This window comes from Saccopteryx leptura, chromosome 2 (assembly GCF_036850995.1).
Source record: "Saccopteryx leptura isolate mSacLep1 chromosome 2, mSacLep1_pri_phased_curated, whole genome shotgun sequence".
Taxonomy (NCBI): domain Eukaryota; kingdom Metazoa; phylum Chordata; class Mammalia; order Chiroptera; family Emballonuridae; genus Saccopteryx; species Saccopteryx leptura.
This window is the reverse complement of record NC_089504.1, coordinates 127,125,215-127,150,650: the sequence shown is the minus strand read 5'-3', so window position 1 is coordinate 127,150,650 and position 25,436 is coordinate 127,125,215. Positions and strand designations below refer to the sequence as shown.

The following is a 25,436-nucleotide window of genomic DNA, read 5'->3' as shown; positions in this document are numbered from 1 at the left end:
AACGAACCTTCCCCAAGAGGAGATTGTGGGAAAAATAAATTTTTTTAATTCCCTTTGCTACATTGCTCATGATCATTTATTTTATGCAGGAGAAAGAACCCAGATATCTTGTACCCAAAACACAGGAGCAAAATTTTCTTGTTTTAAAATTTTTTTCCTCCATACTTCCACTGTTGAACTTTGCCCTTGACCTGATGCAACATAAAATTTTTTCATTTCTTCAGTTACAAATATAAGAATGTCCTTTGCTGCAGTCAGACCACGAGTCTTTGGAATTAGCAAGCAAATGCATTTAGAAGGTCTTAGGTACACAATGTCCAAAATTGAAATTTGAGAGGCAGTGTTAGAACTTAAGCAAGGCAGCATTTTTAGAAACTACTCAAATGAAAACCTAAGTGAAGCATATAAAAACTCAGTTCTATTATTTTTGACTGGTAAATGGTGGCAACAGTCCCTGGAAAGGATGGGTACATGGTGTTTGTTACCTCCAGGTCCAAAATATCCCAACTACTTAAAGTAGAACCCCGGAGAGGAGAAACACACACTTGAGTTCTATGGTCTCTAAAATTCTTTTTTGCCATTTTAAAAAAGAAGAAATAGTAACTTCACTTGTAGACCACTGGTTGAAGGGTTTTCATCCAAATGAGAAACTCTACCCCTCATAACTAGTGGGACAGGCACCAGATTCCCACAAGTGGCAACTCCCATGTCCTGTAGCACGTGGCATCTGACCCAGGAGTGAAGAGTAAAAGCCAGCACAGAGCCCCAACCACTGGAATTCAGGCTAGATGGCATTTCACGGTGTGCCGTTGTGTGCCAGTGCTTTCAGGCTGGGGGCACTGGGCTGGTGACCACAGCCCCTGTGCGAAGTCCCATCAACTCCAAAAACTTCATGAATAGCTTTTCGGAAACAGTGGAAGTTGTAGTCTATTAAACCTTTTCATTCAAAACTTTCTTCCCTAAGAATGCAGACAAGTGCCAAAAATTTAGTCACCTCCTTTAAATAAAGGACAGTTGTATTATTCAGCTTGATAATTGCCATAGACTCTTTGTCATAGCACTTCCACTGCCATCTTCCTTTAACCCATATATACAAGACACATCAATTACAACATCAATCATGTCACAGCAAAGTTCATAAGATTGCATGTCCACAGGAGAACTGTCTGTTGCAATGTAGATTTTGCTGACCACATCGAAGAGAAAAGCTTTTTCAATACCTGAATTTGATATAAAAATATTTAGTAGGTTTTCCAAGGTTGGCAGTTGTGGAATGAGTTTCTGTACGACCTTACTAAAGGCTTCAAATATTGAATGGTCATAGATACTAGTCAAATAAAAGCTAAGGTGTAGTTTTTCTAGCCCAGCATCTGCAAGGTCATCATTGGCCCTTTGATGAATGTCCCTCTGTGTTTCTATTTTGTGATCATCAGACAGACCATCAACTTTGTGAATAAAAACCTCAAAATTCATGTCTGGGTTAACTTTGTAGGCTTTAGAAACAGTAATGTGAAGTCTTGTTAAAGCCTCCATGTAGTCATCCTGCGCATCAATGACATATATCAACGCTCCCGTTACCCTGAACATCATCTCTAGTCAAAAGTGGGGTCAAAAAGTCCATTTGCCCAGGAAAATCCCATATTTGGAAATTCACAAAGGAGCTATTGGAAATGTCATCTTTTTAAATCTTGTTGGTACTTTCCACAAAGAGGGTCTCTTTGGGTGACATTTTATGAAATACCACCTTCTGGATGGAAGACTTGCCACTGCGCCTAAGGCCTATGAGCAGAATCCTCAGCTTGGAACTGTCAGCACCCCCCTGGGCCACAGCCTCCACCGCCCCACCCCAACCCCAACGCCCGCCTCCTCTTCCTCCTCCTCCACGCGTAGCCTAAGTCCTTTGGGAACGAATCCGCCCGGTGGTAACTGCGGGGCGAGGGGCGCCTCCTCCGCCCGTACTGTAGGGACATGGTGCTAGAGCCGCACCACCCACGCCCTGACAGGCCAGGCCCGGCCAGGCCAAGCCAGGCCGCTGCCTCCCCAGTTTTTCATAGTATTCTATGATAATTCTTTGTATAACTATGATATCCGTAGTGATTTCTCCTCTTTCATTTTGGATTTTGTTTATATGAGTCCTTTCTCTTTTTTCCTTAGTGAGTCTTGCCAAGGCTCTGTCAATTTTGTTGCTCTTTTTAAAGAACCAGCTCCTTGTTTTATTGATTTTTCTATGGTTTTCCTGTTTGCCTTTTCACTTATTTCTACTCTGATTTTTATTATTTCCTTTCTTCTTCTGGTTTTGGGTTGCATTTGTTTTTCTTTTTCTAGTTCCCTAAGATGTGATGTTAAGTTGTTTACTTGGGCTCTCTCTTGTCTATTCATATAAGCCTGTAGTGATATGAACTTCCCTCTTATTACTGCTTTTGCTGTATCCCAGAGGTTCTAATATGTTGTGTTGTCATTTTCATTTGTCTGTATATATCTTCTGATCTCTGCTTTTATTTCTTCTTTGACTCACTCATTTTTTGGAAGTATTGATATATTGTTAAATTTCCACATTTTTGTGTGTTTGTTTACTTTTTTACAGTTGAATTCTAGTTTCAAAGCTTTGTGGTCAGAGAATATACTTGGTATTATTTCAGTCTTTCTGAATTTGTTGATGATAGTTTTGTGGCCCAACATATGGTCAATTCTTGAGAATGTTCCATGTACACTGTAGAGAAATGTATGGCATTTGTCCTGTAGATGTGTATCATATCCAATTGTTCTCATGTTTCATTTAAGGCCATATTTCTTTATTGATTTTCTGTTTACATGAACGATCTAGTGCCATCAGCAGTGTATTGAGGTCTCCAAGTATGATTGTATTTTTGTCAGTTTTTATTTTTAGATCAGTTAGTACATGTCTTATATACTTTGGTGCTCCTTGGTTTGGTGCATATATATTAAGAAATGTTATATCTTCTTGATTCAATGTCCGTTTTATCATTATGAAATTACCATCTTTGTCTCTGATTACCTTTGTTGTCTTGTAGTCAGCTATGGTAATATGAGTGTAGCTACACTGGCTTTTCTTTGGATATTATTTTCTTGGAGAATTGTTTTCTAATCTTTCACTTTGAATTTGTTTTTATCCTTGTAGATTAGATGTGTTTCTTGAAGGCAGCATACTGTTGGATTTTTTTTTTATCCACTTTGCTACTCTGTGTCTTTTTATTGGTGAGTTTAAGCCATTTACACTTAATGTAATTACTGACACTTGAGGGTGTCCTATTACCATTTTATATATTGATTTCTGATAGCTCTGTATCTTGTTTGGTTCTTCTTTTTTGTTTTTCTGTCATTTGTTTTTGTTTGGTTCTATTCCATACTTCTTTTCTCTGTTTCTTCTTTTTGTAAGCCATGTGTTTATGTAATGGTTTTTTCAGGGGTGGTTACCATTAGGTAATAAAAGGGATTTATATCATATTCATTGTAGTACATTATCTCATGTGTGCTTCTGCACTCCATCATCCTTTGCTACTGTTAATCTTTGTCCTCTTCCCTTTTTTGTTTTTGTTGTCACAGATTAATCTTGTTTTTATTGTGAGCTTGTTGGAGTTTTTACTTGTGATTTTTTTTTTGTTTTGTTCTTTGTATCTGGTTGGATAGCCCCTTTATTGTTTCCAGAAATGAGGGTTTTCTGGGGATAAATTCCCTTATCTTTTCTATATCTGTGAATGTTTTTATTTCCCCTTCATATTGAAGGATAGCTTTGATGGATCTAGAATTCTTGGCTGGAAGTTCCTCTCTTTCAATACTTTAAATATTGGGGTCCACTCTCTTCTGACTTGTAAAGTTTCTGCTGAGAAATCTGATGATAGTCTAGTGGGTCTTCCTTTATATGTTGTATTCTTCTTTTCCCTTGCTGCCTTGAGGATTTTATTTTTTTCATTGCTTTGTGATAATTTTATTATGATATACCTTGGAGTAGGTCTGTTTGGGTTATGGTAAGTTGGTTTTCTGTTTGCTTCTTGGATTCGAGGCTCTAATTCTTAAGTTCTCATCAATTATTTGTTTGAATATGTTCTCCATTCCATTTTCTCTCTCTTCTCCTTCCGATATACCCATTATTCTTATGTTGGTCTTTCTAATGGAGTCAGACAATTCCTGTAGGACTCTCATTTTTTAAAAAAAACTTTTGAGTCTCTCTCCTCTTCTCTCTGTAGTATCTCTAGTTCCCTGTCTTCTATGTCACTAATTCTCTCCTCTGTCTGGCCTGTTCTACTAGCTAAGCTTGTTACCTCATTTTTAAATTTGTGTATTGAGTTTTTCATCTCTGTTTAGTTCCTTTTTATAGTTTCAATTTCCTTGGTAAAGTATTCATTTTGTTCATTGAATTATTTTTTGAGCTCTCTAAATTGCTTTTCCATGCTTTCTTGTATTTCTCTGAGTATTTTTAGGACTTCAATTTATAATTCTCTGTCATTTAACTCCAAGGTTTCCGAGCAATTGAAATTTTTTTCTAGAGATTTTTCATCGTCTATCTGAGCTACATCTCTGTCTTTTGTATCCATGATATTGGATTTCTTTTTTGTTAATGGCATTTGAGAGTGATATTATTAATAACACTAATAAGAGATAATTGAAAAATAAAATAAAAATTGAAAAGATACAGTGAAAAAATGAAAATTCTATAATGATAAGTAGAACCAAAATTGCAGAGAACAAGGAGCGGGAACTGAGGAAAGATGACAAAAGAGATAAAAGATGAAATAAAAAACATGCAAAATGCCACAAAGAAAAATATGAATCCAAAATATAACAATTTGTTGATAAATGAGGATCAAGTGAGGGAAAAAGAAAAAGGAAAAAAAATGATAAAGGTTTTGAAATGAAACCCTTAAAATAACAAGAATGAAAAATGTAACAACTATGGATAATGAAGTTCAAAAGGAAAAAGAATAAAAAGGAAAGAAGATACAAGATACAATTACTAAAATAGAAAAAAAAAACCAAAAAAGTTATAAAAATGTAATTTTTTCCTAGTTTTGAGAAGTAGCTTCTTTCTTTCTTTCGGCAGGTGGTGCTGTACTACAGGTTTTGCCCCTGTGGGGCTCTTTGGCATAGGTTTGCTGTTGTCTCTCTTGGAGGCTCTGACAATGGGAGACTCAGTTTTCCCGGTGCCTCTCCCCACCTATCTCCCACCTGAGCTAGCAGCCTGGGGACTTAGCTATGAGGTCCACCCCAGCGACTGCTTGAAGAGCAAGAGGCTCTAAGAGCAACCAGGACCTTCCTCCAGTATCGCTCAAAGCACTGTTCTGGGTAAGGCAGTGCTAACCAGAGCTGCCAGCATGAGCAGGCAGGGCTGGGAGCTGATTGCTGATTTAGCACCTTTCTAAGGGTCGGCAGACAGGTCTAGAACATCTCAGCGTGCGCTGTGGGCTGGGAGCAGATTGCAGATCAACTGCTTTTCTAAGGGCCCCGGGTTTGTCTAGTACACCTCAGTGCTCTGTGGTTCTAATCTCCACAGGCTTCTCCCTTGTGCACTGTTTGATAACCTGCAGCAAACCATGTGCGCGCCCAGCCCCCAGAACTTCAGCAGTGTACACAGAGGCTTGCACCGGCCCACTTAGGCGGACAGGGCCTGTGATCTCTGTCAGAGGGAGGAATGCAGGCCCATAGAGGTGCCCTGCCTGGACACTCCAGGGATCTTGCCTTTGTGCACGTCCCATGCTGGTGGTGGATCTTGGAATGCACAAAGACACTGGCAACAGTCCACTAAGATGCCTGTCGCTGGTAATCTCGGACTAAACCCTCAAGCCTGCATGGACACGCTCGTGAACACCCACACCCATGCCAGTGGCACCAGGTATAGCCACTCCCACACTGCCCGTGATTGTGGAGCCGGGTGTGCACAAAGCTGCTGGTGCCAGTTCCAGCTGCCATGAGCATCCTGTACTGGAAACCTTTGTCAGTGCCTGCCGCCTGTGTGTGTCCCTCCTCCGTGGTCTTAGGCAGAGCTAGTGTGGTCTTTCTTCTGCTTGATCGTCCACCCTAACCCAGCTTCTTCCCTCTGCCTCAGACCCTCTGCTTCACTGGGCTTCAGATGAAAGCACTCCTTCCTCAGATCAGTGAGGAAAGTGAAAAACCCTGTTCTCAGTCTTATTTCCTTCAGATTGGATTACATATTCAGCCACCTTTTCACCCAATCATAGTTTTGTCTGGTGTGTGTGTGTTTCAGGTGCTCCTGAGATTTTTTTCTTTGTCTTTAGTTGTTGAATTTGTTGAAATTTCAAGGAGCAATAACCGGAGCACCCCTCACGGTGCCATTTTTCTGATGTTACTCCGCAGGGCTGATTTTTCACTGGGAAACAAGGTACAGGTTTACTGGTATAGAAGGCCAGCGCCCATTTGAGCAGTTCTGTCTGCTCCGATTGCTCAGCGATGCTGTACAGCTAAATGTCTTAACTAACACTTCTGTTTGGAACACAGATATAACTATTTGCTTCTTAGGGATAACTGCTAAGGTAAATGATAAACCTGTTAATGTTAATAAGAGAAATTAATAATAATTTTATTTTTCCTCATGGATAGCATATGTTTTCTTTGTGTTTTAGGAGCAAGACATTATACCTGAAGATTTACCAGAACCAGCGGACAAATATAAACTAAAATATCAGCAATACAAAACTGAAATGAAAGAGGGATATAAACAGTATAGTCAGAGAAATGCAGAGAAGACCAAATCAAATCTCATGCATCAACTGTCTCCAAAAAATGAGATAGATGACAAGGTAGTGTATGAGGCTTTATGAAATTATAATGAAATTTTAAAAAGGAATATATGTATTATCGAAACATCTTTTTGTCTGATATGTCTTGCTGTTAATGATAATAAGTGTGCCCAGGACCATTTTAAGTATTTTACTTAGTTAGTTTTTTCCTCACAATAACCCTAAAGGGTTGGAAATAAGACAATATCATACAGTATGGCTGTTTCTGATGTCGCTCTCTTGAACTCTGTTTGTCTTCCAGTCGAAATATTAAGGTATAAAAGTGGTTTCAAACTTTATAGTGACCTTGTTTTATTCTAAAACTATCATTCCTCCATGATTGTCTTCCTCATTTTAGGAGATTTTTTTAACATCATGAATTGCTGAAATTGTTATGTTTTCATTTAATATTAATTAGGTGTAAATTCAATAAGCGCAAAGTAAACATAACACACTTAATGGCTTTCCAGAAGCATACAAATGAGGTTAATCTTGAATTTTGGAAAGAAATGTTTGGAAACACAGTTTATGATACAACTAGCCATAAAGAGAACAGTTGTATACAAATTCTTAATTCAATTAACATTTTGTAAGAAAAATGTATTTTCAGGGAAGTTTGATGGTTGTAGTTGCTTAGCATTTTTCTATAGATAATGTTTCAAAGGAGAAATGCACCCTCATGTTTATGGTAGCATTTTCACAATGGCGAAGATCTGGAAACAGCCCAAGTGTCCGTCAATGGATGAGTGGATTAAAAAGCTGTGATACATATATACAATGGAATACTATGGGGCCAAGAAAAAGAAGGAAATCTTACCTTTTGCGACAACATGGATAGACATGGAAACTATTATGTTAAGTGAAATAAGCCAGGCAGAAAATGAAAAATATCATATGACCTCAATCATTTGAAAAATCCAATGAACAATGTGAACTGAGGAACGGAATTGAGACAGAGGAGAGATCAAAGGGACCAGAGGAAAAGAGGACAGAGGGAAAGGGGGTGACAGGATGGGATACACCTGAAGGGAAGGGGGGAGGGTGCTATGGGAAGGGGACAAGGGAGATGTTGAGGGGAATATGGGGGAGGGACGATGCATTCGGGACAACACTAGAATCTATATACACACAATAAATTAAAATCAATAAAAACGAATAATACTTACAAAAAATTAATTTATAAGTATATGTGGCATATCAACTAATTTCTCTAATCCATGTAGGAATTATCTAGAACTAAATCACAGTGGTTAGCTGAAAGCATAATGAACGAGAGTTATGGGATTTTTAGGTCTCCTTATCTTAAAACAAAATTCCCAGATCCAAACAATGCACACAAATATAATAATCTAGTGTCTAAGTTGGCAGGGAAATTTCAGTTTTTTCCCATCTAATGAAAAGCCAGTTTCCGGGTAGATTTTGAAAGTAACTCTGAGAATATTTGCTAATGGATTAGTTGTAGCCTTGAGAGAAAAGGAAGGGGAAGAACGATGCTAAGGCTTTTGGCTTGAGTGATTAAAAGGGTGGGGACCACAGGGAAGGCAGGTTTGAGGAGGTTAAATTTGAGATACCTAGTGGAAATGTCACTGTTTTCCTTTTGTAAAGTTTAAAAACAACCAGAAACAAAACAAAATGCTATTTTTATGTTTGAAAGAAAATCTGACAAACATATTAGCAGATAAATAAATAAAAGTATATAATATCCTCATAAATTAATTTCCAATAGTTACTACTTCAACAATATTCATTATTGGTTCATTGAATAAATGTTCATTGGGTGCTCACTGTGTGTGGTCCTGCTCTGGCACCAGGGATAGTGCAAGGTTCCTGCCCTCATGGAACTTATAGCAGTAAGGGCCGGCAACAAGTCATAAGTAAATATAATAAAATTTCATGTAGCAATCCAAGGTCCTGAAGACAGAATAGGTATGAAGATAGACTTTTCAGGAAAGATCTAAAGTAGGAACAAACTCTAAGGGAAACTCTTGACCTCTATTAAATTTTGAGGCCCTGGCCGGTTGGCACAGTGGTAGAGCGTCGGCCTGGCGTGCAGAAGTCCCGGGTTCGATTCCCGGCCAGGGCACACAGGAGAAGCGCCCATCTGCTTCTCCACCCCTCCCCCTTTCCTTCCTCTCTGTCTCTCTCTTCCCCTCCCTCAGCGAGGCTCCATTGGAGCAAAGATGGTCCGGGTGCTGGGGATGGCTCCTTGGCCTCTGCCCCAGGCGCTAGAGTGGCTCTGGTCGCGACAGAGCGATGCCTGGGAGGGGCAGAGCATCACCCCCTGGTGGGCAGAGTGTCGCTCCCTGGTGGGCGTGCCCGGTGGATCCCGGTCGGGCGCATGCGGGAGTCTGTCTGACTTTCTCTCCCCGTTTCCAGCTACAGAAAAATACAAAAAAAAAAAATTTTTTTTGTCAGTTGCTATCCTACTGGAACACTTTTGTTGTTGTTAAGCACATCTTATATTCACAGAAAAATTTAGTGTTCATCTTTTTAGGACCCCAAGGGCTTTTTACCTCAACGGATGCATCCCATGTTTTAGTATTTTTCCTCTAAATTTAATTTTATAAAGGAGTGGACATGCCCACATTTATTAACTTTACAAAAACTTAAATGAACGATAATTGTTATAATAGTTACTACTGTTTATTTATTTATTTATTTTTATTTTTTAATAATTTTATTTTTTTAATGGGGTGACATCAATAAATCAGGATACATATATTCAAAGATAACAAGTCCAGGTTATCTTGTCGTTCAATTATGTTGCATACCCACCACCCAAAGTCAGATTGTCCTCTGTCACCTTCTATCTTGTTTTCTTTGTGCCCCTCCCCACCCCCTATCCCTCTCCCATTCCCCCCTCCCCCCCATAACCACCACACTCTTATAAATGTCTCTTAGTTTCACTATTATGTCCCACCTACGTATGGAATAATACAGTTCCTGTTTTTCGCTTCGCATCATGTTATCAAGATCCCACCATTTTGCTGTAAATGTTCCGATGTCATCATTTCTTATGGCTGAGTAGTATTCCATAGTGTATATGTGCCACATCTTCTTTATCCAGTCATCTATTGATGGGCTTTTTGGTTGTTTCCATGTCCTGGCCACTGTGAACAATGCTGCAATAAACATGGGGCTGCATGTGTCTTTACGTATCAATGTTTCTGAGTTATTGGGATATATACCCAGTAGAGGGATTGCTGGGTCATAAGGTAGTTCTATTTTCAGTTTTTTGAGGAACCACCATACTTTCTTCCATAATGGTTGTACTACTTTACATTCCCACCAACAGTGTATGAGGGTTCCTTTTTCTCCACAGCCTCTCCAACATTTGCTGTTACCTGACTTGCTAATAACAGCTAATCGAACAGGTGTGAGGTGGTATCTCATTGCCGTTTTGATTTGCATTTCTTTAATAGCTAAAGAAGATGAGCATCTTTTCATATATCTGTTGGCCATTTGTATTTCTTCCTGGGAGAAGTGTCTATTCATATCCTCTTCCCATTTTTTTATTGGATTGTTTGTTTGTTTGTTGTTGAGTTTTATGAGTTCTTTGTATATTTTGGATATTAGGCCCTTATCTGAGCTGTCGTTTGAAAAAATCATTTCCCATTTAGTTGGCTTTCTGTTTATTTTGTTATCAGTTTCTCTTGCTGAGCAAAAACTTCTTAGTCTGATGTAGTCCCATTCATTAATTTTTGCCTTCACTTCTCTTGCCATTGGAGTCAAATTCATAAAATGCTCTTTAAAACCCAGGTCCCTGAGTTGAGTACCTATGTCTTCTTCTATGTACTTAATTGTTTCAGGTCTTATGTTTAGATCTTTGATCCATTTTGAGTTAATTTTTGTACAGGGGGAGAGACTGCAGTCCAGTTTCATTCTTTTGCATGTGGCTTTCCAGTTTTCCCAGCACCATTTATTGAAGAGGCTTTCTTTTCTCCATTGTGTGTTGTTGGCCCCTTTATCAAAAATTATTTGACTATATATATGTGGTTTTATTTCTGGACTTTCTATTCTGTTCCATTGGTCTGAGTGTCTATTTTTCTGCCAATACCATGCTGTTTTGATTGTCGTGGCCCTATAATAGAGTTTGAAGTCAGGTATTGAAATGCCCCCAGCTTCATTCTTTTTCTTTAGGATTGCTTTGGCTATTCGGGGTTTTTTATAGTTCCATATAAATCTGATGATTTTTTGCTCTATTTCTTTAAAAAACGTCATTGGAAGTTTGATGGGAATTGCATTAAATTTGTATATTGCTTTGGGTAATATAGCCATCTTGATTATATTTATTCTTCCTAGCCAAGAACAAGGTATATTCTTCCATCTCATTATATCTTTTTCGATTTCCCTTAACAATGGTTTATAGTTTTCATTATATAAGTCCTTTACATTCTTTGTTATGTTTATTCCTAAGTATTTTTTTTTTGTTGTTGCAATCGTGAAGGGGATTATTCTTTTGAGTTCCTTCTCAGTTGTTTCATTGTTGGCATATAGAAAGGCTATTGACTTCTGTATGTTAATTTTGTATCCTGCGACCTTACTGTATTGGCTTATTGTTTCTAGTAGTCTTTTTGTGGATTCTTTGGGGTTTTCGATGTATAGTATCATATCATCTGCAAAAAGTGATACCTTTACTTCTTCTTTTCCGATATGGATGCCTTTTATTTCTTTGTCTTGTCTGATTGCTCTGGCTAGAACCTCTAGTACCACATTAAATAAGAGTGGAGAGAGTGGACAACCCTGTCTTGTTCCTGATTTAAGGGGGAAAGCCTTCAGTTTAGTGCCATTTAATATGATGTTAGCTGATGGTTTATCATATATGGCCTTTATCATGTTGAGATATTTTCCTTCTATACCCATTTTGTTGAGAGTCTTAAACATAAAATTGTGTTGTATTTTATCGAAAGCCTTTTCTGCGTCTATTGATAAGATCATGTGGTTTTTGTTCTTTGTTTTGTTGATATGGTGTATTACATTAACCGTTTTACGTATGTTGAACCATCCTTGAGATTCTGGGATGAATCCCACTTGATCATGATGTATTATTTTTTTAATATGTTGTTGTATTCGATTTGCTAGTATTTTGTTTAGTATTTTAACATCTGTATTCATTAGAGATATTGGTCTGTAGTTTTCTTTTTTTGTGCCATCCTTGCCTGGTTTTGGTATGAGGGTTATGTTGGCTTCGTAAAATGTGTTTGGAATTATTGCTTCTTCTTCAATTTTTTGGAAGACTTTGAGTAGAATAGGAACCAAGTCTTCTTTGAATGTTTGATAAAATTCGCTGGTATAGCCGTCAGGGCCTGGACTTTTATTTTTGGGGAGGTTTTTAATGGTTTTTTCTATTTCTTCTCTACTGATAGGTCTGTTTAGGCTTTCTGCTTCTTCTTGACTCAGTGTAGGAAGGTTGTATTGTTCTAGGAATTTATCCATTTCTTCTAGGTTGTTGAATTTAGTGGCATAAAGTTTTTCATAGTATTCTACAATAATTCTTTGTATATCTACGGTGTCTGTGGTGATTTCTCCTCTTTCATTTTGGATTTTGTTTATATGAGTTCTTTCTCTTTTTTCCTTGGTAAGTCTTGCCAAGGGTTTGTCAATTTTGTTGATCTTTTCAAAGAACCAGCTCCTTGATCTATTAATTTTTTCTATAGTTTTTCTGTTCTCTAATTCATTTATTTCTGTTCTGATTTTTATTATCTCCTTTCTTCGGCTGGTTTTGGGTTGTCTTTGTTCTTCTTTTTCTAGTTCCTTAAGGTGTGAAGTTAAGTGGTTCACTTGGGCTCTCTCTTGTTTGTTCATATATGCCTGAAGTGATATGAACTTCCCTCTTATCACTGCTTTTGCTGCATCCCATAGATTCTGATATGTCGTATTGTCATTTTCATTAGTCTGTATATATCTTTTGATCTCTGCACTTATTTCTTCTTTGACCCATTCATTTTTTAAAAGTATGTTGTTTAGTTTCCACATTTTTGTGGGAATTTTTTCCTCTTTTTTGCAGTTGAATTCTAGTTTCAAGGCTTTATGATCAGAAAATATGCTTGGTACAACTTCAATTTTTCTGAATTTGCTGATGTTGTTTTTGTGGCCCAACATATGGTCAATTCTTGAGAATGATCCATGTACACTGGAGAAAAATGTATACTCAGTCACTTTGGGTTGAAATGTCCTGTAGATGTCTATCATATCTAGATGCTCTAGTGTTTTGTTTAAGGCCACTATGTCTTTGTTGATTCTCTGTTTGGATGACCGATCTAGAGCCGTCAGCGGTGTATTGAGGTCTCCAAGTATGATTGTATTTTTGTCAGTTTTTGTTTTAAGATCAATAAGTAGCTGTCTTATATATTTTGGTGCTCCTTGGTTTGGTGCATATATATTAAGAATTGTTATGTCTTCTTGATTCAGTGTCCCCTTAGCCATTATGAAATGGCCATTTTTGTCTCTGAGTACTTTTCCTGTCTTGTAGTCAGCATTATCCGATATGAGTATTGCTACACCTGCTATTTTTTGGATGTTATTTGCTTGGAGTATTGTTTTCCAGCCTTTCACTTTGAATTTGTTTTTATCCTTGTTACTTAGATGAGTTTCCTGTAGGCAGCATACAGTTGGATTTTCTTTTTTAATCCATTCTGCTACTCTGTGCCTTTTTATTGGTGAGTTTAATCCGTTTACATTTAGTGTAATTATTGATACTTGTGAGTTCCCTATTGCCATTTTATATCTTGCTTTCTGTTAGTTTTGTGTCTTGTTTGATCCTTCTCTTTTGTTTTTCTATCTTTTGTTTTTATTTGGTTGTATTCCATACATCTTTCCACTGTTGCTATCTTTTTTATCTCATGTGCTTCTGTGGTGGTTTTTTCAATGGTGGTTACCTTTGAGTAATGAAAAGGGTCCCTACCCTGTTCATTGTAGCGAACTATTTTGTGAGTACTTTTGCACTCCATCGTCCTTTGCTACTGTTAATCTCCATCTTCTCCCCCTCTTTCTTTTTGTTGTTGTCACAGTTTAAATTTGGTTTTATTGTGTTCTTCTTGGAGCTTTTACTTGTGGCTCTGTTTTTTTTTTTTTTTTCTTTGTATCTGATTGGAGAACCCCCTTTAGTAATTCCTGGAGTGGGGGTTTTCTGATGATAAATTCCCTCATCTTTTCTGTATCTGTGAATGTTTTTATTTCTCCTTCATATTTGAAGGATAGCTTAGATGGGTATAGTATTCGTGGCTGAAAGTTCCTCTCTTTCAGGACTTTAAATATTGGGGTCCACTCTCTTCTAGCTTGTAGAGTTTCTGCTGAGAAATCTGATGATAATCTAATGGGCCTTCCTTTATATGTTGTATTCTTCTTTTCCCTGGCTGCCTTGAGAATTTTTTCTTTGCTGTTGGTTTGTGTCAATTTCATTATGCTATGCCTTGGAGTAGGTTTGTTGGGGTTAAGAAAACTTGGAGTTCTGTTTGCTTCTTGAACTTGAGGCTTTAGTTCTTTCCACAGGCTTGGGAAGTTCTCATCTATTATTTGTTTGAGTATGTTCTCCATTCCATTTTCTCTCTCTTCTCCCTCTGATATACCTATTATTCTTATGTTATTCTTTTTGATGGAGTCAGATAATTCTTGTAGGGCTATCTCATTTTTTTAAATTTTTGAGTCTCTTTCTTCTTCTCTCTGTTGTGCCTCAAGTTGCTTGTCTTCTATTTCACTAATCCTCTCTTCTATCTGACCTGTTCTATTAGCTAAGCTTGTTACTTCGTTTTTCAGCTCGTGAATTGAGTTTTTCATCTCTGTTTGATTTGTTTTTATAGTTTCAATTTCCTTGGACATATATTCTTTGTGTTCATTGAGTTGTTTTCTGAGCTCCCTAAATTGCCTTTCTGTGTTTTCTTGTATATCTCGGAGGATTTTTAGGATTTCTATCTTGAATTCTCTGTCATTTAGCTCCAAGGTTTCCAATATATTAAATTTTTTCTCCATAGATTTTTCCTCATCTAGCTGTGTTACCTCTCTTTCTTTTGTATCCATGATATTCGATTTTCTCTTCCTTAATGGCATCTGAGGGTGGTTTTTTTGATAGTATTAATGAGATTTAATAAAGAATAAAAAGTTTAAAAAAATAAAAAAAAATCGAAAAGAGTTGTTTTTTTTTAAAAAAAATTAATAATGAAATAAAGAAAAATAAAATAAAATAAAAATTAAAAAAAAAAAAAAGGAAATTATTCCCCCCCTCCTTTTTTCCTCTCCTCTCCTCTCCCCTCTTTCTTGATAAAATCTTGTGGTGGACTGTGAATTATAACAAACAATGCCTGTGATGGAGGGCCTGAATTGGGGAAAAGTAATAAAGGGGCAAAAAAAAAAAAAGAAAGAAAGAAAAAAGAAAAAAAAAAAAGAGCGTATGGACCCACAAAAAGCAAATAAGGAAAAAATTTGGGTCAAGAATAAAATGATTTGCTTTTAGGTGTTGGTTGTCTAAGAGTTATGATGAGAGGATTAAGAGGAAAACGGAAAAATGGGGGGACAAATTAAAAAATTACTATTGTATTTAGTGGAACAAGAACTAGATAATATGGAGAGCCAGGGATGGGAGCACTGCTAGTGAGTTAAAAAGGTGAAGTAAAAACCCCCCAAAATGCCATAAACATAAGTTTGAGTCCCAGATAAGATAATTTGTTTGTTATTGAGGTTTGAATGAGAGGAGATGTAAAGGAGAAAGGAAGAAACTAATATAGAGGGAGAAAAGAAAGAGAGAGAGAGAGAAAAAAAGAGGGAACCACTAAAAGAAGAAAAAAGAAAGGAGAGAGAGAGAGAGAGAGAGTTAAGGGTTTTGGAGTGCAACCCTCATAGAGAGAAAGGAAGAGAAGAGAAAAGATAATGGGAGATGTAGTACTTATGGGTAGTGTAGTTCAAGGAGAGGAGAGAGTAAGACCGGTAGAGAGTTAATCGGCCAAATTGGAGGAGGAAAAAAAAAGTATCAAGAATGAAGATAAGAGAAACAAACGAACAAATATAATAAAATGGGATAGGTTATAAAGTCTGCAGATTATTCTTGATTTTGAGAGGTTATCTTCTTGCTTTTTCTTTTCTCTCCATCTTCCTGGTCGGTGACTCTGTACCCCGGGTTTTGCCCCTTTGCCACGCTCAGGTGGAGGTTTGCAGTTGATAAGTCTCTATGGCAATGTCATGTATTGTGCTTTAGTCTCGTTGGCAGTCGAGGCTATTAGCATTTATAGGCTCCAACAGTGAGAGAGTCCGTGTTCCTGGAGCCTTTCTCCTAGTCTTTCCTTCCTCAATTAGTAGCCTGATAATCCAGCTATGGGGTTGCTGCTGCCTCTGCCTGGATAGTAAGAGGCTCAAAGAGCTGGCAACTCCCCACTCTATTTCCACTCAGCACAGGGTTCTGGGTAAGGCTCAGTCAGTCAGAGCTGCTAGCATAATCAGGCGGGCTTTCTGGCCATTCAAAGACCTCTGGCTCTGCCACTCTGTCCGGTAACACAGGCGGGTGCCCACTTCCGGGGCGCTTGGAGGAAACTCTCACTCACTGGCTGTGCACGTAGACCAGGATATCCGGCCAGCAGTCTCACGCTCTGAGTGAAACCCCCAACCGCAGGGAAAAGTTGCAGCGTTGGAATTGAGTCTCGCTCCGTCCCCGTGCGCGGCTTTTGCAAGGCGCTGGGGCGGCCCGAGATTCCGCTTTGGCCCACACAAAGGCCCCTGACTCTGCCCCTCTGTGCGATAACACGGGCGGGCACTGCCGAGGCACTCGGAGGAATCGCTCACTCCTTATCTGCGCGCGCAAACCAGGATATGAGGCCGGCCGCGTTTCCCTCTGAGTGAAACACCCTCCAGTACGGAAAATCTCCACCGTTGGAATTAGTTCTCACTCCCTCCCGTGCGTGGCTTTCCCAGGGCGCTGGGGCTGCCCAGAGACTCTGCCCTCGGCCCACAGAAAGGCCTCTGACCCTGCCTCTCCATGGGGCAACACGGGCACCCACTTCCGGGGCTTAGGAAGAAATCTCTCGCCCACTAACTGCGCACCAACCAGGAGACCGGGTAAAATGTCCGCGCCGCTTGTCTTTCTTTGTTTGGGTTTGGCACGAGTGTTAGCTTGTATTGCCCGGGTTGCCACAGGATCAGATTTTCCTTGGCTTGGATCTCCGTGCCACAGCCTGGTTCAGCCGTTTGTGTCGCGGCCTGGATGTATTCACCCCCTTTGCCCGCCTCAGTTTCTATATTCACAGTTACCAGAGAAAGCCGCCCTGTTTAGGTTAGTGAGGAAGGCGGAGCATTTCTTACTCCCTATTTCCTTCGGGGTTTGGTTATATATTTAGCCAATTTTTCACTCAATCATACCTTTGGGTGTATTGCGAAGCATCTGGAAGCTCCAAGTATAGGTTTTTCTGTTTCTGGTTGAAGATCTTGTTGAGTTTGGGGGAGATTTATCGGTATCGCTTCCTACCCCGCCATTGCTCTGACGTCATCTACTACTGTTTATTTAATACTCACTGGATGTCAGGTACTTTTTCAAGTGTTGGACATGTGTTATCTCATTTAATCTTCTGTGTGTGTTTGTGAAGTAGTTGCTATTATTAATTACCATTTTAATTCTAATCTCCATGAGTAAACCAAGACATGCACAGAGAGGTCATATACCTAGAAAGTGGAAGAGCTGGGTTCAGACAGGTGATCTGATCGTCAGAGCCTGTACTGGTAACCCCTACACATGTAACCAATGACACATTCAGGGGTTCTTTAATCCTTACTTTTTTGTTGTTGTTGTTGAATTTCTCTGAAGCTGGAAACGGGGAGAGACAGTCAGACAGACTCTGGCATGCGCCCGACCGGGATCCACCCGGCACGCCCACCAGGGGGCGATGCTCTGCCTACCAGGTGGCAATGCTCTGCCCCTCCGGGGCATCGCTCGATCGCGACCAGAGCCACTCCAACGCCTGGGGCAGAGGCCAAGGAGCCATTCCCAGCGCCCGGGCCATCCCTGCTCCAATGGAGCCTCGGCTGCGGGAGGGGAAGAGAGAGACAGAGAGGAAGGAGAGGGGGAGGGGTGTAGAAGCAGATGGGCACCTCTCCTGTGTGCCCTGGCCGGGAATCGAACCCGGGACTTCTGCACACCAGGCGGACACTCTACCACTGAGCCAACCGGCCAGGGCCTAATCCTTACTTTTGTTAGAAACAAATATTATTCAGAGTATGTGTATGAGAGTAATTTATTGCTTTCATGTACAGTGTGTACGAGAGGAAGAAGCAATCATGGATTACCTTACAACTCTGGATAGGAAAGCCCTCTTACAGCAGTGTTATGCAGACAATCCTTACCATGCGCAACATAGTACAAGAAAATCTAATGCTGTATTTTATCAGTATGTTTACTTATTGTATAAACCAGTAAGATAATTTTCCCTGCAAGATTTAACAGACTTACGTTTGAACAAATAATTTCAACAATTTAATCTGGACTGAGATAAACATTTATTAATATACAAACTCAGTCCTCATTTTTATAAATGATTGATGTTTGGTATATTTACTGTAGAGAAATTGTCTTGAATCTTTGAAAGTTTGTAAAAAAGATTTTTTTATAGTGTTCTAAATGTTAATTGGCTGCTATTTATGTCAGTGGGCTTATTTGGCACTGATACCTTGCCCATAGGAGTCTGGTTATTTTTTTTTTTCAAAGTCAAAAGCTAAGAAAACTAGAGAAATTCAGAGCAGCTAAAGAAAAAGACAGGAATAAAATAAATGCTCTTTGGGAAAAAGGGAACAAAACTTTAGACTTCCAGTATTAATTACATTATATCTCCTACAACATCAATAATACCCTGGCCTGTTGGTTCAGTGGTAGAGTGTTGGCCTGGCATGTGGATGTCTCGGGTTCTATTCCTGGTAAGGGCACACAGGAGAAGTGACTATCTGCTTCTTCACCCTACCTACTCCCCCTCTTTCTCTCTCTTCCTCTCTTGCAGCCATGGCTCAATTGATTTGAGCGCATTGGCCCCCTGGGTGCTAAAGATGAAGGGCTCCATGTTGTCTCTGCTCAGGTGCTAAAAATAGCTTGGTTATAAGAATGGCCCCAGATGGGTAGAGCATTGGCCCCAGACAGGGGTAGCTGAGTGGGATCCTGGTCAGGGTACATGTAGGACTCTGTCTCTGTATCTTCTCTTCTTTCACTTGGAAAAGAAGAAAAAAATCAATTATATTTTTTGATGAATGTTGCTTAGACTAGTTCTGGTACAAATAGATAATTACACCATTTCTTTTTTTTAGTGTTAAAATAAAAATTTATTTTTTCTTCAATAGAAGTAGTTTAATATTATGTTTATTTTAAAATTAAATTTATTGTGGTGATATTGGTTAATAAAATTATATAGATTTCAAGTGTGCAAGTCTATGATACAGCATCTGTATATTGCATTGTGTGCCCACTACTCATCAGACCAAACTGCTTGAAGTTGGAGTATACTGGCAACCCCAGACACTCCCAGTGATTAAATTTTAGGCACATCTGCAATGGATTGAGGGACTACCAGTGTGCATTAGATCAAAAATTGGGAAAACTCTTTAGATTAAATAATAATACAGCAATATGGATTTAGCCAGTACTATTTTCATTATCTCTGAAGGAATATTTAATGTATAGCTTATTTTGGTCACATCCATTCAGAATCATTATCTTCTGAATTGACAGCAAAATGTGTAATCAATCTTGACTGGTGGACTGATTTTCTGTGGATGTCCTAAGTTACTAACTTGTTATAGTTCTTTTAGTAAAACCTCAAGCACTTTATTTTTCTATGCCTATTATTATTTAGATATGTATGTTTAATAGAATAAAGAGTATGAGTAGGACCATTCTAAAAACAAAGAAGCTACTTTATAAGGTAAAACTGTCTCAGATAAGGTTTTTTGATATATGTTTAAAGTTATACTTGAAATTCATGTCACCACTATTTAAGGTCCACCGGGTATTGTTCTTTGTATATTCAAAACTATCTAGGTGTTGGTGGATTTGTTTTCCTTACAATTACTTTATTAGTGGCAATGTATCTAAATTCACTATCAAGAACATTCCACTTGATTGTGGTAGCACTTATTTATCTGTATTTTTCAAGGAAATGTTTATGTAGGTAGACTTTGCATCAAAAATTAATATTTATTTTTAAAATGTAGGTGGCATTCTTTTTTATTTTCTTTTTCTTTCTTTCTTTCTTTTTAGAGAGAGAGAGAGGGATAGACAGATACAGACAGACAGGAAGGGAGAGAGATGAGAAGTATCAACTCATAGTTGTGGCACCTCAGTTGTTCATTGATTGCTTCCTCATATGTGACTTGACCAGAGGGCTCTAGCTGAGCCAGTGACCCCTTGGTCAAGCCAGTGATATTGGGCTTCAAGCCAAAGACCATGGAGTCGGTCATGTCTCTGATCCCACGCTCAAGCCATTGACCTCGTTCTCAAGCTGGTGAGGGTGAGCCCACACTCAAGCCAGCAACCTCAGGATTTCGAACCTGGGTCCTCAGTGTTCCAGGCTGATGCTCTATCCATTGCCATCACTGCCTGGTCAGGCATAGCTGGCAATTTTTAAATTTGATGTTAACTATCTACCTGGATAACAGAAGCAGTGAGCTTGTAGATTTTATGTTCATATCTTCTAGTTTGCTTGTCATTTTTCATGTTGTCAGCTTCTTTGCACCCCTGTGACTTTTGTTTCTAATCTGCTTTATGTTTACACAGACTTCTAAATCAATGTGCCTGAGGGTGCTTCTAACCTTTGCTACAAACTCTTACCCACCATAAATGTCAGCAGTTAAGGTGTGCTTTCTGTATTGACTCTGTATTTATTAATCTCACCTCTTTTGCCTGCTTCTGGGTTTTACATCTATATTCTGGCTGATCCTTTTTGTATATAATTTCATGTTTCAGTAAGTGTACTTTCTGAGCCAGCCTTTGATATAAAATGTACCTTGCTTTACCTATAAATTCCAGAGATTTTTTTAAGTTCCTAAAAATTTATCAAACATCATTTTTAAAGTGTCACAAGCTTAAGAACACAAGATGCAGTTATATATTAAATAATATGAAGTCTATATGGGACATATTTGCATGTGTAAAATATACATCTTAAATTTCTACCTACCAAAAATCTAAATTCAATTATAGACTAACATTTAAATGATTGTACCCATCTTTACTAGATTTCTTAGGAGTTTCCACTTTTTGTTTTTATAGTATGCCTTTTGTTATTCTTATTTGAATTTTATGTCAGTTTCAAATAAAGTAGTCTTTCTAAAGTTACAAAGCCTCATCTTAAGCAAGATTTCCTTACTTGACTTCATTTATTGGAATGATCAATGGGGATGGATGACAGTAATTTACATTTTAAAAATAGAACAAGTTTTATTTGGCTTCTTAATTTTTTAACCGTTTATTTACCCCTCAAAAGAAACATTTTAGTGACTATAGTTACACAAAAATCTAATTGGAATTGATTGATTTTAAATCAACTTGATGTGACCTAAAATGCAGTAAAAATACTTTTGGAAAAGCAAAAAGTCTGAAGATAGTTTAGTTAAAATACTAATTGAGAAAACTTGATTAAGGATTATTAATGGATTACAAGTATAGAAAATATTTTTATAATTTTTTTTTTATTAATATAAGTGAGATGCGGGGAGGCAGAGACAGACTCCCATATGCACCTTGACTAGGATCTACCCGGCAAGCCCCAACTAGGTGATGTTCTGCCCGGCTGGGCCGCAGCTTCATTGCTCAGTAACCGAGCTATTTTAGCACCAAAGGCCGAGGCCTTGGAGCCATCCTCAGTGCCTGGGGCCAACTTTACTCGAACCATATGAGCCATGGCTGCAGGAGAGAAAGAGAGAGAGATGGGAGTGGGGGTGGGAAAGGGTAGAGAAGCAGATGGTCACTTCTCCTGTGTGCACTGACTGAAGTTGAACCTGGGACTTCCACATGCTGGGCCAACACTCTACTGCTAAGCCAACTGCCAGGGCATATTGTTACCATGTTAATGATGGGAGGCTTTTGGTTTTTTGTTTAATGAATTTCTGATACAGCGTTGAATGATTCTAATTTAGTTTCAGCTTTATGTACTGTGAGTGGTTTATGTTTTAGGACTCTTGGGTTAACTATACTATTATTCTGCTTTATGGTCAGTGACATTTTCTTTATTTTCTCTTCTCAGGAAATTGTGGCTGCTAAGAAGAAGAAACAGACTGTCACAGAGCAAGTGATGATAGACCACCTGTCTAGGTGAGAGTTAGTCACTGCTAATAGAAATCCATTTAGAAAGTTTTCGTTAAATTTCTTTATTCCTGATGACCCATATCCTTCATCAATCAACAAGTTGCTACTTCAGACATTCCCAGAGTTTCTCTGCTCAATGAAATGCGCTCATTGTGTTTTAGTACTTTTTCACAGCACTCCTAGTCCAGTAGAAATACCCATCAGTTCCATTTATTAAATATTTATGTCTAAACAACTTAATGAGTATTTATATCCTAACAATTTAATGGCTTTTTGAAAAGAAAAAAACCACACATAAATGAAAAGAAAAAAAATTTTTTTATGGAGTACTATGTGGCCGTAAAAAAGAAGGAAATCTTATCTTTTTTGACAGCATGGAGAGGCTTGGAGATTATTATGCTAAGTGAAATAAGCCAGTCAGAGAAAGTCAAATACCATATGATCTCACTTATTTATAGAATCTAATAAACACAATAAACTGATGAACAAAATAGAAACAGAGGCATGGACACATGAAACAGATGGACAGGTGTCTGAGGGGTGAAGGATGAGGGGATTGGATGAGAGAAGTGAAGGGATTAGATAAAATATATATATTAAAATATATGTTAAAATAAAAGATATGTTATATATATATATGACACATAGATACAGACAACAGGGTGGCAATAATGAAAGGGAAAAAAGTGACGGGGAGAGATAGGGGGAGGAGGGGAACGGGATGGGGTAAATGGGGTGGAGAAAGACTTTGCTTGGAGTGGAGTGTACATGATGCTGTGTGTAGATGGTGTTATATTGAGTTGTACACTTGAAACCTCTATGGTTTGGTGAACCATGTCATTCCAATAAATTAAAAATAAATTTAAAAATAACCATAGTTACTTACTAATGGGATGCATACACCATTTTGGGCATTGCACAGTCTTTAAAACCTTAGAACTGTTAAAGACTCTCACTTTTTGGTTTTTATCACAGGACTGTAGAGAGCCCAGCTTTGCAAAGATGAGATATCATTGAAGAAATGTATCTTACTGAAACCATGAATTACTTTGAGCCAGTAGTTCATGTTGTGTCCAATAAGTATGAAATACTGTGTTTTCCTAAAAAATTAAAAATATTCTTCAGTGTCCCTGGGAGTTCTGTGGGCATCCTAAAGTGACTTGGTGTGCAATTTGGGAACTATGGGATTAACCATAGGAATTGTAAAATGTAATCTAAATTTAATAATTCTTAGAAAACTATGTAAAGTTTTAGCACCCTCTGTGCTAAATTGCATGACAAGATGTAACTATTGCAAGATTTCAAAAGAGCCTGGACTATTCTAAGATGTCTTTCTGGAAGAAGTGAGACAAGTTTAGCTTTGAATTGTTTCATTAGGTGTTGGAGAGAAAGAATGATGTTCTATGTGCATGTTTTTCAGTAAATTATTTGAAATAATTAATTATACTTAAAAGCTTCAATGTATCTCCTTCCATTATCTTATGAAGTCACCTTATTAATGTTTCTACCCCCACCATGCTGCCACAAGTTGATTATTCATCTACTCTCTGACAAATATATAATTCTGATAGCAGTGTAAATTTTCATTCACATATGGGCTTTTTCAACTGTTCACAAATAAGTGAATGGTAGCACAATGGACGATCCCGCTGACTTGTCAAACTTTGTATTTTGCTGTATAGGGCTGTAATCAGTGATCCAGAACAAAATTTAACCACTGAGAAACAAGAAAGTTCTTGTATCTGTCCAGATTCAAACACAGTGTCTTTTCGATTTAGGAAACGAACCCTGCATGGAACAAAGTAAGAAGAGTTTACTTGTATTAAATGAGGATGTAGTATTTATATATGTACCTTTAAAAATGTTATTTTGTGTCCAACTGAAATGAATTTTGGCTTTTTTCTATTTAAAAGAAAATGGATTTTTAGAGTTTAGATTCTAGTCCTTCCACTTTAAGTTATTGGGCTCAAGTTGATCCTCCAGGTTTTCTATTTGTAATGTAAGGATGACAGCCACAACCTTGGGAAATAATATTTTTCTCCTCCTGTATAAAATATATGATATTGTAACTGAGACATTGGAATGAACACAATATAAATTGGATGAATTTCATTGATATATAATACATTCAAAGTTTATGTTATTTAAAAGTTATTATTTTAGCCTTGGGCAGTTGGCTCAATGGTAAGGCATTGACCCAGCATGTGGAAGTCCCGGGTTCAATTCCAGGTCAGAGCTCACAGGAAAAGCGACCATCTGCTTCTCCAATCCTTCCCCCCTTCCCTCTTTCTCTTTTTCCTCCCTTCTCTTCCTTCGCTCATGGATTGAATGGTTAGAGTAATTTGGCCTGAGGTACTGAGGATGGGCCATGGCCTTACCTCAGGCACTGAAAGGGCGCAGTTCTGAGCAACAAAGCAACATCCCAGATGGGCAGAGCATTGCCCCCTATTGGGCTTGCTGGGTCATTCTTGGTCGGAGCACATGCAGGAGTCTGTCTCTCTGCCTTCCTTCCTCTCACTTAATAAAATAAAAAAAATTATTATTTCACTTTTTGGCTTATATAATCTTTAGTTTGGTATAGACTTTCACAGTCCTCTGGTGTATTTCACTTAAATTTTTCAAAAACATCACTGACTATTGATATCTAACCTCCGCTGTAATAGACATAGAAAATTTACCAGTTTCTTCAGTAATTCCTTTATATTTTTAGACAGCTGTAATTGTTGGGCTGTTACTGTCTTAAACTTTTATCTTTTTGTTTTATTCTTATTTTCTGGAAGCTTTAGTTATCATAACTTTAAATATTTGAATGTATCATGTGTTAATTTCCTATTGCTGCTGTAACAAATGACCACAAATGGTATTTTAAAGCAACACCAGTTTATTCTCTTATACTGTAGTTCTAGAGGTCAGAAATGTAAGATCAGGATCTTGACAAAATGCATTTCTTCTGGGGATTCAGGGAAAAACCTGTGTCCAGTGCCTTTTTTATCTTTAAGGGCTGCCTTAGAGGGTCGTGGCCTCTTCTTTAATCTTCCACGCCAGCAATGGCTGGTCAAGTCTTCCTCATGTTATCTCACTCTGACACTCTTGTCTTACATATACCTCTACTTTTCTTTTATAAAGATCTGTGTGGTTCATGTGTATGTGCAAATAATTTTTTTTTTTTTTTTCATTTTTCTGAAGCTGGAAACAGGGAGAGACAGTCTGACAGACTCCCGCATGCGCCCGACCGGGATCCACCCGGCACGCCCACCAGGGGCGATGCTCTGCCCACCAGGGGGCGATGCTCTGCCCATCCTGGGGGTTGCCATGTTGCGACCAGAGCCACTCTAGCGCCTGAGGCAGAGGCCACAGAGCCATCCCCAGCGCCCGGGCCATTTTTGCTCCAATGGAGCCCTGGCTGCGGGAGGGGAAGAGAG

General features: G+C 38.4%; 1 protein-coding gene and 1 pseudogene across 1 annotated transcript in view; one reads left to right on the top strand and one right to left on the bottom strand.

The window, feature by feature from the left end:
* The window catches only part of LOC136394878 (calcyphosin-2-like), a 125,522-nt gene that overhangs the window by 16,747 nt on the left and 83,339 nt on the right, over positions 1-25,436 (top strand). Inside the window, exons 3-6 of the mRNA XM_066368691.1 lie at positions 6,597-6,773; positions 17,982-18,104; positions 21,953-22,020; positions 23,697-23,816. Coding sequence (XP_066224788.1) covers positions 6,597-6,773; positions 17,982-18,104; positions 21,953-22,020; positions 23,697-23,816 — 488 coding nt within the window. The remainder of the gene's footprint in view (positions 1-6,596; positions 6,774-17,981; positions 18,105-21,952; positions 22,021-23,696; positions 23,817-25,436) is intronic.
* LOC136393117 (ras-related GTP-binding protein C pseudogene) lies at positions 785-1,970 on the bottom strand (annotated as a pseudogene).